This window comes from Epinephelus fuscoguttatus, linkage group LG2, assembly GCF_011397635.1.
Source record: "Epinephelus fuscoguttatus linkage group LG2, E.fuscoguttatus.final_Chr_v1".
Taxonomy (NCBI): Eukaryota; Metazoa; Chordata; class Actinopteri; order Perciformes; family Serranidae; genus Epinephelus; species Epinephelus fuscoguttatus.
This window is the reverse complement of record NC_064753.1, coordinates 42097843-42113076: the sequence shown is the minus strand read 5'-3', so window position 1 is coordinate 42113076 and position 15234 is coordinate 42097843. Positions and strand designations below refer to the sequence as shown.

Genomic DNA, 15234 nt, shown 5'->3' with positions numbered 1-15234 from the left:
TTGAATTGATTGAGGTAGACTGACAGGTCTGATGTCTTATTCACTCAGCAGCTGAGTTGTTGAATAATGGCGAGTGGATTTAATAATAGTGATAATAATGATGATGATAATAATAATGATAATGATGCTCATCACAGTGACAGTGGCAGGGCTACAGAGCGTTCTTTAATTGCCACAAACTTCGGCAAATGTCTCAAGAACAATGGTTATACATGCAAAACTGTGTGACCAAAGTCATGACGGCGGGGGGGTTACGGCTTTGATCAGCGAATATAATGGGACTTGGGATGTACGCCAAACGCTGGCTCCGTTATGCAGCAGATCCAGTTGTGCCGCCGTCATCAGGAATGGACGTCGCTTCACGTGACGCTTCAGAGTAAGGCCGTCTCATGTCTCTTAAACCGACAATGCTCGCTCATCGCTCCTAGCGCTAGCTCCACGCATTTTTTCCTAGGTGGGAGCATAGACATATATACATAGACGCCGCATCGACTGCCTGAGCGCGTCCTCGCCGGCCGCCATCTTGGATGGGTCTCGCTTCGCCTCCACAGTGCATTCACTTCTATTGGGGAAGCAGCTGTATGCACAAGTAAAATAGAATAACTCACTGAATTTTCAACTGATTTTCACGCGGTTTGGTTTGTTACAAACGGCACACATGTAGTTATGATACAGGATGCTTTCGTACATTAAAAATGCGGGATTTCATGCTTTAATACTTTCTGCAGATAGCAACAGCATGTTATTTAGGTCACAACACAGTTATTTTATTCACCTCAACCCCAGAGTGGGATGGATATATATATATATATATATATATTATACACAATACAAAACATAGTATAGCATATAAATTTATTTAATATATTTTAATAAAGAAAAAACTCTATTGTTGATTGAGTTTATTTCTCACACACACCCACTCTCTTTTATACCCACAGCCATCAGACTTAATAATTCTTTGTTAAATAGATGATCTTACAGACTTCTTTGAAATTTTCTTTTCGGGGATCAGTAAAGTTATTCTTATTACACTGACTGCTGTGATCCCTCAAAAGTGGTAAAAAACATTTTCAGTATTTACATAAACACTGAAATTAATTTTGGAATTGGTATTATAACTATGAAAATGGGACTGTGGTCAAGATAATTTGAAAAAAGATACAGAAGGATGAGAAGCAGGGGATATTTGCAGCACAGCTGGTGGAAAAGTGAATATGTGCACAAAGGTGTGTTAGGCAAGGCAAGGCAAGGCAAGTTTATTTGTATAGCACAATTCAACACAAGGTAATTCAAAGTGCTTTACAGAGACATTAAAAGCAACAAGACACAATTTAAAACAATAAAAACAGTCGATTGAAAAGATAAATAGAAATTGAGAATGACAGTGATAATAAAATACAGTAACATAAAATAAAAACAGGCTCAATACATTGAACCGTCAGGATAAGAAAAGAAGTAGAATAATAAAAGGCATAAATCAGCAGTGTGTAGTTAAAAAGTACGGGCAGTAGAATACAGCAGGTAAGTATTTAATCTAAGAGTACGCTTCAGTAAACAATAGTGTTTTAGCCCTGATTTAAAGGAGCTGACAGTTTGAGCAAACCTCAGATCTACATATTATGCTATACATAATATGCTATACTGTGTTTTGTATTGTGTTTATACAGTATATAAATACTGTGTGTGTATATATATATATATATATATATATATATATATCCCACTCTGGGGTTGAGGTTGAGGTAAATAAAAGCACTGTGTTGTGACCTAAACAACATGCTGTTGCTATCTGCAGAAAGTATTAAAGCATGAAATCCCGCATTTTTAATGTACGAAAGCATCCTGTATCATAACTACATGTGTGCCGTTTGTAACAAACCAAACCGCGTGAAAATCAGTTGAAAATTCAGTGAGTTATTCTATTTTACTTGTGCATACAGCTCCTTCCTCAATAGAAGTGAATGCACTGTGGAGGCGAAGCGAGACCCATCCAAGATGGCGGCCGGCGAGGACGTCGGCTCCAATGGGCAGCGGCAGTCAATGCGGCGTCTATGTATATATGTCTATGGGTGGGAGGGGCTAAACAGCTAGCAAAGTCAGCTAGCAGTAGCACTAGCAGTAATTTAAGAGACTTGGGACGCACCCGATGATGCTTCTTCGAGTTAAATGGCGGTTGGAAAACCTGCTTTCAGGTGCATTACTGACACCTACTGGACTGGAGTGTGGAGCCCAGATCCCAGTCGGAGCCCAGTGTGTCACAAGACACTAGACAACAACCAGGGTGGCCACATGACCAGGCATAACATGAAGTTCCACAATAAAAAATATCTTATAATGATAGATACAATGTTCTCCATCTTAGTTTCCATGCATTTCATATAAGTATTGCAAAAATATCTTTATTAAAGAGCCAGCACAACTTGTTACCTTCACATAACCAAAACAAATTGAGTTATTCAAGTAAACATTTATAAAGAAATTATTCCTCAATACGCTGTACATGAGGCAGTGGAACACAAAATGAAATTCATCCTCAGCAAACAACAAAAATACCTTCATATCTGCCTACCCAGTGGTGTAGTGGTGGGTATACGCAGGTATACAGGCTATACCATCTATTTTTCTGGCTGTGTACCCACCTATTAGCCAAAAAGCCATTGTAATATATAGGAGAGTATGCCCACTTCCTCCTCTGTAACCTACCCATCTACCCAGTAGTACACCTACCTCATCAACTACCACTACACCACTGTGCCCTCCTCAGTTGCCAGTGGTAAGGTACCAGTTCTTAGCTGAGCACAAAGGGATATCTGCCCTCTTTGTAGCTACATTTAATTTGACGTAAAGTTCAATGTCATAATCCGCTTTGATTTGAACATAGTTTCTGCGCTTAGGCCTATTCCAAATCTCAGCTTTCCATTGTTTCTTATGGATCCTCAGTAGTTTTTGTCTGATCCTTCTCATGTTACACTGCAAATTATTGCATGAAATAAAATGTAAATCAGAAAGAAAAAATATTTCAGAAGCCTCTCCTGACCAAAGGGAACTGTGTGCTCTGTCCCAGTTATAAATCATCCTATTTTAGCCAATCACTGGGCCCCATGCAGCAACATTCTCTTACATTTCTCTTAGATTTTTTTTCTCAGTTTTACTGTTTAGAGAAAAAATAAGAGAAGTCAAATCTGCTCTTACACAGGTGTGCTGAATAATGAAGTAACCTATGAGCATAGGTACTATCCCTAAACACGATATAAGGGCAAGTGCTGTGATGTAATACTCTTGACGCATGCCCAAGAATTGGAGCGATGCCACTTTTTCTTCTGTTGGAAGAAAAAGAAGTTTTGCAGAAGTAAAACCTACTTAGTGTTAAATAAACTTAAACAAAGGTAACATAAATTCCCAATGTTTTCCTGGTGTTACAGACACATGAAAAGAAACAGAAATGACAAAACCTTTGTAATACTGTGGACACTGTCAGCAGCAGTGGTGGAGGAAGCATTCAGATCTTTTACTTAAGTAAAATACCGCACTGTTAAAATTCTGAGTTACTAGTAAAAGTCCTGTGTTGGAAATATTACTTAAGTATTAAAAGCAAAAGTACTCAAAGCAGAGAAATTGTCATCAATTTTAATCAGAATAATTCCAGTAATTCAAAGGAAAAAAGCAGCAAGTCCTCACATTTGAGACGCTGGAACCATTAAATGTATTTGCTTGGAAAATAATTTAAACAATTGTTAAAACTGCAAGTCTTAAGTACAGACAAGTACAGTGCTTGAGTGGGATCAATGGAACTAGTGCAGTGGTGTTTCTTTGGCTCATAATTTAATAATCCAAAACATCATCTAAATTTGATTGTATGATATTCATGTATTTTTTTATGTCCCTCAAATTTAAAACTTGTGTTTCCTTGCTCTGGACAAAAATTTAGTGTACTGTGAAAACAAGATGTTTTCTCTTCTCTTGGCGTGAGTGCTCTCGACCACTCGGAAACATTTTCTTTTACCTGAGAGAAAAGCTTTAACCTGCAAACTAACCTCTGATCAACTCTGATTTGTGGTGTACCTACAATAGCAAAACTATTCTGTAAAGAGAAAACAAAGGAACAAAAATTAGCGAAGGTTTTAAATGTTCTTTTATTCACAGTGAGACCCTTTCTGGAAAAGTGCAGATCTCCCAGTCGGTTTAAAATCTGAAGGGGGGGAACATAAAGTTAGTTACTACATAAATAGTATGACTATCAACTTTCACGTTCACATTCTTGCAAATAGAAATAACAAATTTGGATAAGATGCCAAAAAAGCTTCAGTTGACCACAAAGGTGTACCTTCTTGCTGTCCCCCATGTTGACGTTTGTGCAGCATCTGGCAGGTCAATTTAAACTCCAGTTTACCGGATTAATGATGTCTAGAAATCTTGAGATCCTTTCTTCATCTGCTGGTTGCAGCTTTGGAGGATAAACTGCAAGTGTTTTGTTCAAAGGAAGATCCAACTTCTGCTGAACTCTCAGACTGGCCGTCATGGTTCTATGCTTGAGGCTTGAGTTCTTCATCTCGGCCCGTTGTTTGCAGAGGTGAAGCAGACTTGGTGCTCCAGTTTCCAGTAACTGAAGGAAGAATTGATGAAGTTGTACCCGTGGAGTTTAAACGAGGAGTAAGAGTTGTCTGAGTGGGAGTTGTTTCACTGTATGGTGAGTGGTTGTGAGCAGCATCATTTGTAGGATGTCTTTGGAAAGGTTTGAATTTGCCTTGGACAGGAACTTGCGCTCTGTCTGGTGTTGGAGGATGCCAGCTGCTGGGCTGGCTTCCTCTGAAGTTATAATTTCGCTGCCTTTCACCTGATGCTGGAACCCCGGGACCAAACCCTAGTTTTGTTGAATCATGGCTATAAATGCCAGGATTGTGTTTTACAGGTGGATGCCCTGATTCCAAGAACTTTCTACCTGCTGTAGAACTAGCTTGGGGCCTTGTTTTGTCAAAGGCAGGCTTGAGGTGGCGGACATGGGTGTATCCTCTTGCTTCAGACATCACGTCGCTGCTATAGACCCTGGGACGCCATATCTGTGAGCCTACTTTTCCTGCTGAGTTGCTGTCAGGAGAATATCCCTTTATGACGGAGTCTGTCTCCTTGTCTATGGGTTTGAAAACATTTCGTAGCAAGTTTGTTCTCCCATGATTAAAACTTTTGGGGAAAACATAAGCAGAGCGATGTCCACCAACCTCAGGCCTGGGTATGCGATGCGACTCTTGCAGATTTGTGTTGGGTCTGGAGGGGTTTATGTGAATTGCCTGACTTGCTTTACTGCTGTGTGAGAAGATGGGGACCCTTCTGTTGTTGGGTCCTAAGCCTACTGGAGGTTTGTCTACCTCAACAGATGAAAACCTTCCTGTCGACTCAGCTCCTGCATGATAAATATGGAGTGGGTCGTGAACTGGAGGAATCTTTTCGCCATCAGGGAAAGCAAATGCTTTGTTTCCAGAGCGGCTGTGCATCACATTACTTCGTCTTTGAGTAACTGAGGCTGAGCTGAAGCCAGGTTGGAAATGGTTAACTTGTCTTTTTGGATCATTGCTTCTTTGTATTTCAGGCATAACAGGATATTGGCTTTGGATCTGTGATGATCTAGAGGCAGTGCTGTGGTCTTCTTGTGCAGGGTAAATGTTGCCTTGTATCCCTCTGTCCACACTTGATATCTTGTAACCAGCTGCAGGGATTCTGACAATAGGTGGTTCACTCCATCTTTTATCGTCTCTGTTGTCATTGTGGACTCCCCTTGGGGCCTGTCCTGCGTAGACATGTTGGACATGACCTATTGAAACAAAACACACAGACGGAGACTGTACAGGTCTGTCTATACAACAGTCATTTTCATGTTAAAAGTTAATGGCTGTTAAAATAGCATGCAATACCTCTCTGGGTGTTCTCACAATTTACATCACCAACCAGCAGCCAAAAACAAAGCACAAACAGCCTGCAGAGTAAAGGACAACACAGGTTAGGACCATAAGTTTACAAAGTATTCAAATAGCTAAAATGAAAAGTGACATTACACAGGACACTTTACCTCAAACAATGTGTAGCGCTCATTGCTAAGCTTTTTTTCCTGCAGCACCATACCCAAAACTAACTCATGCTCAACCTGTTGAAACAGGGAACACAGACCCAGACACCTGTTTCTACACTCTAAGCAGCGAGAGGCAGATCCACTCAGCTGTTCCTCATTGTGGACTAATTGCTGCATGGCCCTGACGGCAACACCCAAGGCTGCAAGAGGAAGAGAAAGCTGTGTGTTCCCCTTAAATACGTCAGTTTGAGGTAAATTATTTTGCTTAGTATCACTTTTGAGAGTTAAATTAAGGTGTTTTCTGTGATTTAATGAAATGTGCAGTGTATATACAGTGTATGTGTGGAAGGAAGGAAGAATCTGTTGATGTGTGCAGGCAAACATTTGTATATTTTGGATTTAAAAAAAAAGAGTATGGACCTGCAGACTGTCAGCAGTTAATTCTTAACATTTTATATCTGTTTTACTGTGTGAAACAACTTTATTTAAAGCTAAAGCACTGACTGTCTTGCTACAAAGATTGCTTTAGATCAGGGGTGTCAAACATATGACCCAGGGGCCAGAACCGGCCCACCTAAGGGTCCGATCCAGTCCACTAGATGACTTAACACACCTAATGTTGATGCTCTGGTGAAGGCTGAGAGGTTTCAGGAGCAATTTCAACAGTGAGCAGATATCCCATGTAAAATACTGCCTCAGAGGCTTCTCCACTCTCACCAGAATACAGCTCTCTTAAACAACAATCAATACTTTATGTGGTTATATTTAAAGATATTGAACATTGTGCAAAATATTGTCAACCAGCAGCTTCACTATAAAATAATCTGTATCAGACTTTTATCTTAAAACAGTATGGGTGGAACCCTGCTGCTGTGGCACTGACAAAACTTCAGATTATAAATGGTTTGTATGGCAGATGACTTAACCTGCTTCTGTATTAGCTTCCACTTTAGTGGAAAATTATGAAGAAAAGTCACATGTAATGACAGTGAGTAGTAGACTGACTGAATGAGAAAAAAACTGAGACAAACTGTTGATTTTACACATTTTTTTCCTTAGGATATTGTTCACTGTTCATCATTTGTTTTGTAAATGGATGAATGTTTCCAGAATGAACTTCTTTATGCTAAAACAGGGAAATGATATCCTTTATTCATAACTTAGTGTTTTACCCCAATTTCTTTATGAACGTGTTTGTTTGCCAGCAGGCCTTTTTCACAGCAGATATTTTGACTGGTCATAGTGGGAAAATTACACTGATGGCTCCATTAGTGTCCCAGTAAGGTGTGGTAGTAAGTCAGAAATGGCTCTATGTAATTGAGCCATCATTTATTTTATAATTTATAATAAATTATACCTGTGCTTTTTCTACATGTCAAAATGTCCTCTGTTAAAGAGTTCTATCAGAGATGAGCATCATGTTATTAAAATTATCACCCCAGACAGCATGTTTTCATGAGCATGTGTATGTTTTTATATGTTTTTTTTTGTTTGTTTTTTGTTTTTAATTCATTCAGAATTTAAAAAAACAAAGCACCAGCAGGTTAATCAACACAAATGACTATTTCTGTAATCTTAAAGCAGATTAAATGTACAGATATGAATTCTAATCTAGTCTCTTGGAAAACCTGTTTGAGACCCTACAGAAAAAAATGCCACTGTGTAGGTCACCTTCTGCGAGGTGGCATCTCAAGAGTTCAAGACTCATTTGGCTATTGGGACTTAAACATAAAATGTAACCTCAGGTTTCTGGATGAGAAGGAGTCTGTATCATACAAATATTTAGAGACCACTGACGTAACCACATTCAGTCACAAGGGGGCGCTGCCAGACAGAGAGAGAAGGCAACTTTATTTGAATCATCTCTCAAACACAAAGGCAGTTTGAAGTGCTTCACTTTGAGCAATGAGAGCAACCAAAACAAGAATCTGCATGTTGTCTGCATGAATTCATAAATGACCTGTGATGTATCATAGATATTGTGTATATGCATGCAATATACCAAATGGTGCACAGATGCAGTATAGCTCAGATACAGACATCAGATATTAATAATATTGACAGTCATGATCAGAACATTTTTCTAAATCAAACACAGTTAAATATTGATAATAACTTAAAGAAAGCATGTAAAAGACATTCTGAATTTTTAATCTGATGCAGGATGAACGTCAGCATTTACTTTAAGGCAGTTGGTCAGTGTGTTGTCTCCGAGCACAAATGGCACACATGATAAAGCCTGGCAGTTGTTCCCTGATGAAAATATTAAATTTTATTCAAGACAAAAAAACCAAACAATATAATTCCATGATGAAATATTTTGCTTATGTTGTCGTCTCCGTACAGCTGCTGAAATGACCTGAGAAGAGAAAATAAAAAAAATGTGAAAAACAGTGAATTTAACCAAAGTCCAAAGAATTAACTTAAGCAAAAGAAATCTAACTACTTGATTTATATTTTCTTTCCAGACTTCATTGTTTAAATCATTACCACAGCTGTAAGAGGACTGTGCCAAAATTTGAATATTAATCATGAATTATTACCTTAAGATGAAAGCTAAAGCCTTTGTTGTGGATATATAAATTAAGTGATCATCTTAGCAGAATTTTCTTTATCTGACTCGGGAACAAAACTGGACAGAACTTTAAAACTCCTTAAACCAGAGTCCCAAATATTTACCGACCAGCAATCTTATGAATAGATTTGTTATGCAGAACAAATAAATCTACCTCCTAATTATTAATTATGCTTATTTGTTCTGTTTGTGTGTAATCTCAGAGTGCACACTGCCATTTAAATCTCTCTGAAGTTTACAGGACTACAGCATTAACCCAACATGTGTCAGTCCCATGTCAGGAACCACTGCTTGTTATGCGTTTTTCTCACCTCAGTGTATTTCCTGCTCTCCTTTATTTCCCTGCACTCTTCCCCAGAGTGGCGATGGCATTGTTCTCCAGGATCTCCGTCTTCTTCTCAGGCTGTATCAGAGTGTTTGACACCATCGCTTTTGCCACCGCCTGGATTGGGATGGACATGGACGTAGAAAACACGGAGGAAAGGGCACTGAAGAATTTCCTGGCCATAAACTCAGCAGGCCGGCTCTCCACTCGATCTACCAATAAAACTCTGTTGGAGGCAAACACAAAAGGTATTGATGATTTAGAGACTGTATTTGGGTAGCATCGGGTTATTTAATCATAAACTTCATACAGCAGATTTGACCTAATTTTCTTCTCTCCACTGTGGCGATTGACAACACTGATCTTCAATGTCAGGCAGAATGACTTTAGTAGAGTGAGACAATCAAGTCTGATCAATAATTTATATGATGTAAAAGTATGCGATCAAATATTTCTTATGTTCTGTACCACAGTGACTTTGTTATAATCTTGTATTTGGTAAAAATGTAACTTTCCTATCACACTATAATGCTTCAGCCATGACTTTGAACAACGGTAACATGGTGTCACAGAAGCCTTGTTTCCTGTATGGAGTTTTGGAAACCTGTCAAACTTCAAAATCAGCAGCAAGGCAATAGAAACAAACTCGATCACAGTCCCAGAAACATTACAAAAGCATAATGTTTGCACTCTTCTTCTCTAGTGTTTATCAACCAAGACAGCTTAAAGACATGAATGAATCTGAGCATCAGCCAAGATATTGTTTTGTTCTACTCCATTATGAATCAGCTGCTATCAGGTGTCACTATCCATCCCCGTATTCCCACAGTCCAATGTGTTTTGGTGACATTTACACAAAACTTAAAACGTAACTGCAGTTCAGCTGGATGAGGATGCTTATTTTCAGGTATATCTGTGCAAATATTTGGTATTGGCCAAGTTAAAAGTATGCGATTAAGATAAAATGATTCCCTATACACAGAACTTGTGTTGTACGGAATGTATTCATGTATCAGGGTTCCCACTGTTTTCTAGAGATCATTTTCCAGGACATTTTCAGTGATGATCTACCTCAGTGTTTCTTAAAAGGGGATACGAGTACCCCTAGTGGTACTTTGGAGTACTGCAGGGGGTACATTAATTTTTTCTTCTTCTTTTTAAAACTGTCAGTCATGCATAATAAGCTCAAATAAAAAATGTAAGTTTGATAAAACCAAATTTTGTATTAAATATTGCTACTTTCAGTGCATTTGTTAACTGCTGTAAACTATCAACTATGGCAACAAATGCAACCAGGTTTATATTTACATTTGTTAAATGTGTTTCTGCCAAACAATGTTTTGTGCTGGTCGGGGGGTACATAATTGAAAACATATTTCAGAGGGGGTATATAGCTGAAAAAGTCTGACAGAATTGTGCAATACCCTAATATGTTTCTCTATGTGACAGTCTGATTCAAAAGATGTGCAGTCTATGGATAAAATCATGTACAGGTGTAGAAATTCTGACAATTTGATTATAGAAATACAATAAAATTATATAAAGCTTAACAGCTTAACAGCCAGCAGTGATAAGCACATTTGAAGGATAATGTAACTTATATTATTAAGTTTCAGCCACTGAAATTATAATGTCATCCAACCTGTATCGGCTACCACATTACAAGACTTGGGCGTGTGTTTAATGTGTTTCCACTGGTGATATGGCCCTGAAATTATATCACAATATATCAGGGTATTTTTGCAATAACTTTATTCTTGACGGTAGGACAAATTATTAAAAAAAATGTAATTATTAATTTAAGAAAATAGAACTGCAACAAAATAAGTGATACAGTTTCACAGTTTGCCTTCAAATATTCAGTAAAAACTAAACAAAAACGATCTCTCATTTCTTTCGTTTGTGAACAACAGCAGTAACTCAGAGTGAGATTCCAATTCTGTATAAAACAATAATAGATCAACAAAATAAAATCTTCCACAAATTACACATTTAAACAGCTCCCAAATACAAAAAATGTCCCCTGGGGTCTATATATATAAATCAACAGGTGATTTCCTTGTTTTAGTAAAATCCTAAATGGTTGAGTTGTTTTTTTTTCCACCTGGACCTTTATGCTCTGCCATTTCTCCTCGAATCATCACGCTGTAACCTGTGACAGGCTGTTATGATACCACAACTATCACACGTTCACATATATGTAGGTTTTTTGTCGAGCTGCGAGGGTCACGTAGGTTTACATTACCAAAGGTTTATGACAGATGGTGAGAGAGGAGAGGGAGAGACGCTGTGCTGCTGCCAGAGGAGCCGCTGAATGAGTTCCCTCTGAGCTGTAAGTCACTAAAAGAGTCTGAGAAGTCCGGGGCTGTTCATAAAACATTCAGGACGCCACAGTTTATTCCACACTACTGAAGCTGCTCCTCTTTTTGGAACCATCATAGAGTTGGTAATAATTTCATTTTCAGCCATGGTTGCTGTTGCCGTGGGTAACAGTATGACATCAATATGTCAACAGGTCCAAATATCACTAATATCATGATATGAATTTTTCATATTAAAAATTATATCGGTATTATTGTGAACGAGATGATGTGGCACACCCTAAGTTTTCACCAAGAGCAGCCTATTCATGATACTCTCTTCCATTAACTACCATTTGACTATTAATAGGATCCTGAACATGACGTAGCCCTTTTTAGATGGGAGTGTTATCCATGGTAGGGATCCCCAATAGATACCAAACCAGTTCATTCTCAGCTAAAGGGAAATAGGAGAATGTTCTAGGACATTTTACTCTCTCTTATTAATCATGTATTTTCCATGACTGGAAAATCAGTCAACTGTTTTCCTGGACACATGGGAACCCTGCTGCATGTACATTTTAGTTTAATAACAATTGTTCTTGTCTCGTATGATAAATGTGTCTCATAAAATGATTGAATTAAGTAAATGAGATCCCTCACCCCGGTCTGTAAATGGCGTATCTGTCAAAACCCAGTGCCTCGATCTCTGCCTCCACTTGTCCCTGGAAGAAAATCCATTTCATGTTTATCTTTCAGGGGTTATCCAAAATCATTATGGAATAATAAGTATAATAAATGAATAAGATTTCAGTAAATGGTGAGCAGTATAGGAAGGAAATAAGATACCTTGACTTTGAGGTAGAGAAAACTGCTGTTTTTATCAGCTCCTCTGGAGGACTCCAGGTGGAACTGTGTGCAGCCTCCTGCTTTGGCAAGCTCAGCTGATTTTAGAACATAGTCATGATCAACGCGGATAAATCCATCCTGAAATAAGAGAAAGAAGTAGCAGAAATAAAAATACATTTTAACAATATTTTGACGACACTGACTGCCACGGCTTGCCTGTAGTTGACTGAATGTAAAAATATATCTATTTTAATATTACAGTGAGTATAGTAGCTGTTTAGAGTAAAGAATTAACAAAACATGTGACATATTGCCCCCTCTAGTTTCAGTTGGGCACTACTGCTGGCACATGGCAAAGAAACTGCTGATCTATTGCTTAGGTGGCACGGTGGTACAGTGGTTAGCATTGTTGCCTCACAGCAAGAGGGTTTCTGGTTTGAACCCAGGGTGGGGGAGCCCTTCTGTGCAGAGTTTGCATGTTCTCCCCGTGTCATCGTGGGTTTTCCCCAGGTGCTCCGGCTTCCTCCCACAGTCCAAAGACATGCAGGTTAACTGGTGACTCTAAATTGTCCGTAGGTGTGAATGTGAGTGTGAATGGTTGTCTGTCTCTATGTGTCAGCCCTGTGATAGTCTGGTGACCTGTCCAGGGTGTAACCTGCCTCTCACCCAATGACAGCTGGGATAGGCTCCAGCCCCCCCGCGACCCCTAACAGGATAAGCGGTTACGGAAAATGAATGAGTGAATGCTTAGGACTAACAACCCCATCAAATCTGTATTTTGGTAATTCTGCGCTAAAGTACGACCAGTAAAGAACCCATGTTGGATTTATAAAGTTAAACTTACAGTCCCTGCTTTTGCTTTGGTTGTTCCCAGACAACAGTAGCCAACATCATGGCCTTGGAACGCAGCAGCGTAATCATCAAGCTTCTCAAAGTCCACCACCTCTTGAACCTGGAGGCATGGAAAACACAATGGTAAGCGACATGTCACCTTCAACGTGATGGGAGCCAACTGACTGGAGAATCAACCCACTAACCAGGTTTTCATATGCTTTGTCCTCAAAGGTGAGCTGCCTCCTTCCGACGAGAGTGATCTTGGAGAAGATGTTGCGCTCCAGCAGCTCTTTAAGCAGCACCTTGCCCGTTTCCCCAGAGGCACCAAGGATAAAGCAGCTTTTATTTTGTTGCCTGAAGTTTTCCTCCAGCGTCTTCATGTCCTCAGCCATGCTGTGAGCAGAAACAGATAACAGCATGCGTGAGTGCAGGTAATGCTAAAATCACACAAAGGTATTTTATGCAGACAGTTGGTGCGAATGTGAAACGTGCTGAACAAACATTATTTACTATCTTGGCATATGGTATGTTTTTACATACTTATTTGGGCGGTAAATGGGAAATGAATTGTGCAGTCAAATACACTGACTTACAAAGTATAGTTTCATGCTATCATCAGGCTGAAACTAGTTCGGTGTTAGGACAGAGGGAAGTCGACTCTGCAGTGAGTTAGACTCTTGTCAACCTTGGTGGGTGGTATTAATTGAGTGTATATGACATAAAAAACTGCAATTTATGACATATGTGTAAAGATGTATAATTCAGAATCAGAATGCAGTCCTAGTGAGTTTTCCAAAAAGAAACGCACGTGTTTCTTAAAGGGGTTTGGTTTGATGATGGCTCTCTGGATACACATGGAGACCCAAGGAGGAACGCTGAAAATGCTGACAGCTTACAGTGCAAAGCATTGCTGAATATACATAAATCTCCTGCTAATAAACCTTGATATTGACATATAAAACTGGTAGAGCTGGAAGCCGAATAAAGGCATACTTAACCGCAGTTGAAACTGGTCTAACAGGTCTAACTAGCTAATAAACCAGGATCAGTCATATATGTGTCTCTGCATGCTAGGTCTGAAAGTGCTTAGTCACTGTTTGACACAACTGTAGATAACATGGAGAGGCAATGCTTGACAAGTGCACCTAAAGTGTAAACCTTTTGAGCTCCCAAGACTTTCCTGTGGATGAGGACATGTCATGTGTGTGGACAGGATTTAAAACGACTGAGAAAGCGTCCACATTTGTGTTTTTGCTCAAGACTTAATGAGGTAAAATAACATTGTAGCAGTGAGACAGACTGCTGAGGCATAACATTCAAAACTGTGGAAGTCCGGTTGCTTAAATGGGCACATTATCTGAAATAAGACAAATTAATCTATGTTTTAATGTGTGAAATGTGTGAGAGGTGACAGGTGTGGAAGCAACAAGGGTTAAAGGCATACATGTAAGAGTAGAGAGGCTGACAAACTTTATCTGCAGCATTAACATTAACACAGATATCTCTCTGACGTTTACAGGTGTGGGAAAACTGTAGCTCACATTAAACATTACACATATTCACATATAACTGCCGTTACAGTCAATGTATGTTTGTGGTGTTACAGCAGCTACATTAACGGTTGTACGTGTGCCGTGTGCAGCTGTCATAGAAGCAGACAGAGACCTCCGCTGATCCTTACCTGGCGTATTTAACCGGAACTGGGTCGTCGAAATAATTCAGAACCACTGCAATGACAACGATTAAGACAGTCAAGATCCCGGTGGCTTTTCCTAGGGCGGTGACCAGTAGTTTAATAACAGACATCGCCAGGAGCGACGATTAAATTGCTGGAACACTTCCTGGTTGCTTCATTTTAGCGGACGGTGCTGTGTGTCTGCTCCGTTGATAGGCTGACTGGAAAGATAGAAATAATCGTCACCGTCAGTGATCGACGGGAATATTCACAGCAATACTGTAAACTGTATAATGTATTTATTAGGTATGATATTATAATAAACTGGACAGAAAGGGAGAGACCCTTGAACCTCTGCGAGCCTCGTTCTCATCCTCATGTCCCACCATGGACAATGCTGTACGGACTGCGCATGCGCACTTGAATATGAAAGCTCAGTTCAAAAACAAGCATGGGTGCACATTAAAATATACTTTTAAAAACATGATGCTCATCTCTGACACAACCTTTTGACAGGAGACATTTTGATGTGTAGAAAAAGCACAGGTATAAATTATTACAATCAATAAAATGATGGTCGTTTCTGACTTACTACCACACTCTACTGGGACA

General features: G+C 39.3%; 2 protein-coding genes across 6 annotated transcripts; both read right to left on the bottom strand.

Moving 5' to 3' along the window:
* Positions 1–4348: 4348 nt before the first annotated feature.
* LOC125900383 (uncharacterized) lies at positions 4349–6189 on the bottom strand. 2 transcript variants are annotated; one of them, XM_049595341.1, is made up of 3 exons: positions 6065–6189; positions 5910–5971; positions 4349–5809 (listed from the first exon to the last, which is right to left on the bottom strand). In XM_049595341.1, the coding sequence occupies exons 1-3, from the start codon at positions 6085–6087 to the stop codon at positions 4527–4529; spliced, it is 1368 nt and encodes a 455-aa protein (XP_049451298.1). In that variant the 5' UTR covers positions 6088–6189; the 3' UTR covers positions 4349–4526. The 2 variants fall into 2 exon arrangements, with proteins under 2 accessions (XP_049451298.1, XP_049451307.1); XM_049595350.1 differs by having other exon boundaries at positions 4349–5785.
* A 1705-nt stretch (positions 6190–7894) lies between these two features.
* htatip2 (HIV-1 Tat interactive protein 2) lies at positions 7895–15023 on the bottom strand. Of its 4 annotated transcripts, none has more exons than XM_049595483.1 (8): positions 14967–15023; positions 14629–14843; positions 13151–13340; positions 12958–13065; positions 12114–12251; positions 11928–11989; positions 8951–9190; positions 7895–8423 (listed from the first exon to the last, which is right to left on the bottom strand). In XM_049595483.1, exons 2-7 carry the CDS (start codon positions 14751–14753, stop codon positions 8974–8976), a joined length of 840 nt encoding a protein of 279 aa, XP_049451440.1. In that variant the 5' UTR covers positions 14754–14843; positions 14967–15023; the 3' UTR covers positions 7895–8423; positions 8951–8973. The 4 variants fall into 4 exon arrangements, with proteins under 4 accessions (XP_049451440.1, XP_049451449.1, XP_049451458.1 ...); XM_049595492.1 differs by having other exon boundaries at positions 14975–15023; XM_049595501.1 differs by having other exon boundaries at positions 14629–14839; positions 14967–15013.
* Between the last annotated feature and the right edge of the window lie 211 nt (positions 15024–15234).

Excerpts from the sequence above, each read along its gene's own strand:
- LOC125900383 (XM_049595341.1), bottom strand. The coding sequence starts at position 6,087 with ATGAGCGCTACACATTGTTTGAG. Across the intron at positions 5,972-6,064 it reads AGCGCTACACATTGTTTGAG|GCTGTTTGTGCTTTGTTTTT; the intron begins GTAAAGTGTCCT and ends TTTACTCTGCAG. Across the intron at positions 5,810-5,909 it reads TTGTGAGAACACCCAGAGAG|GTCATGTCCAACATGTCTAC; the intron begins GTATTGCATGCT and ends TTGTTTCAATAG.
- htatip2 (XM_049595483.1), bottom strand. The coding sequence starts at position 14,753 with ATGTCTGTTATTAAACTACTGGTCACCGCCCTAGGAAAAGCCACCGGG. Across the intron at positions 13,341-14,628 it reads GTTCCGGTTAAATACGCCAG|CATGGCTGAGGACATGAAGA; the intron begins GTAAGGATCAGC and ends TTCTGCTCACAG. Across the intron at positions 13,066-13,150 it reads ACAAAGCATATGAAAACCTG|GTTCAAGAGGTGGTGGACTT; the intron begins GTTAGTGGGTTG and ends CCATGCCTCCAG.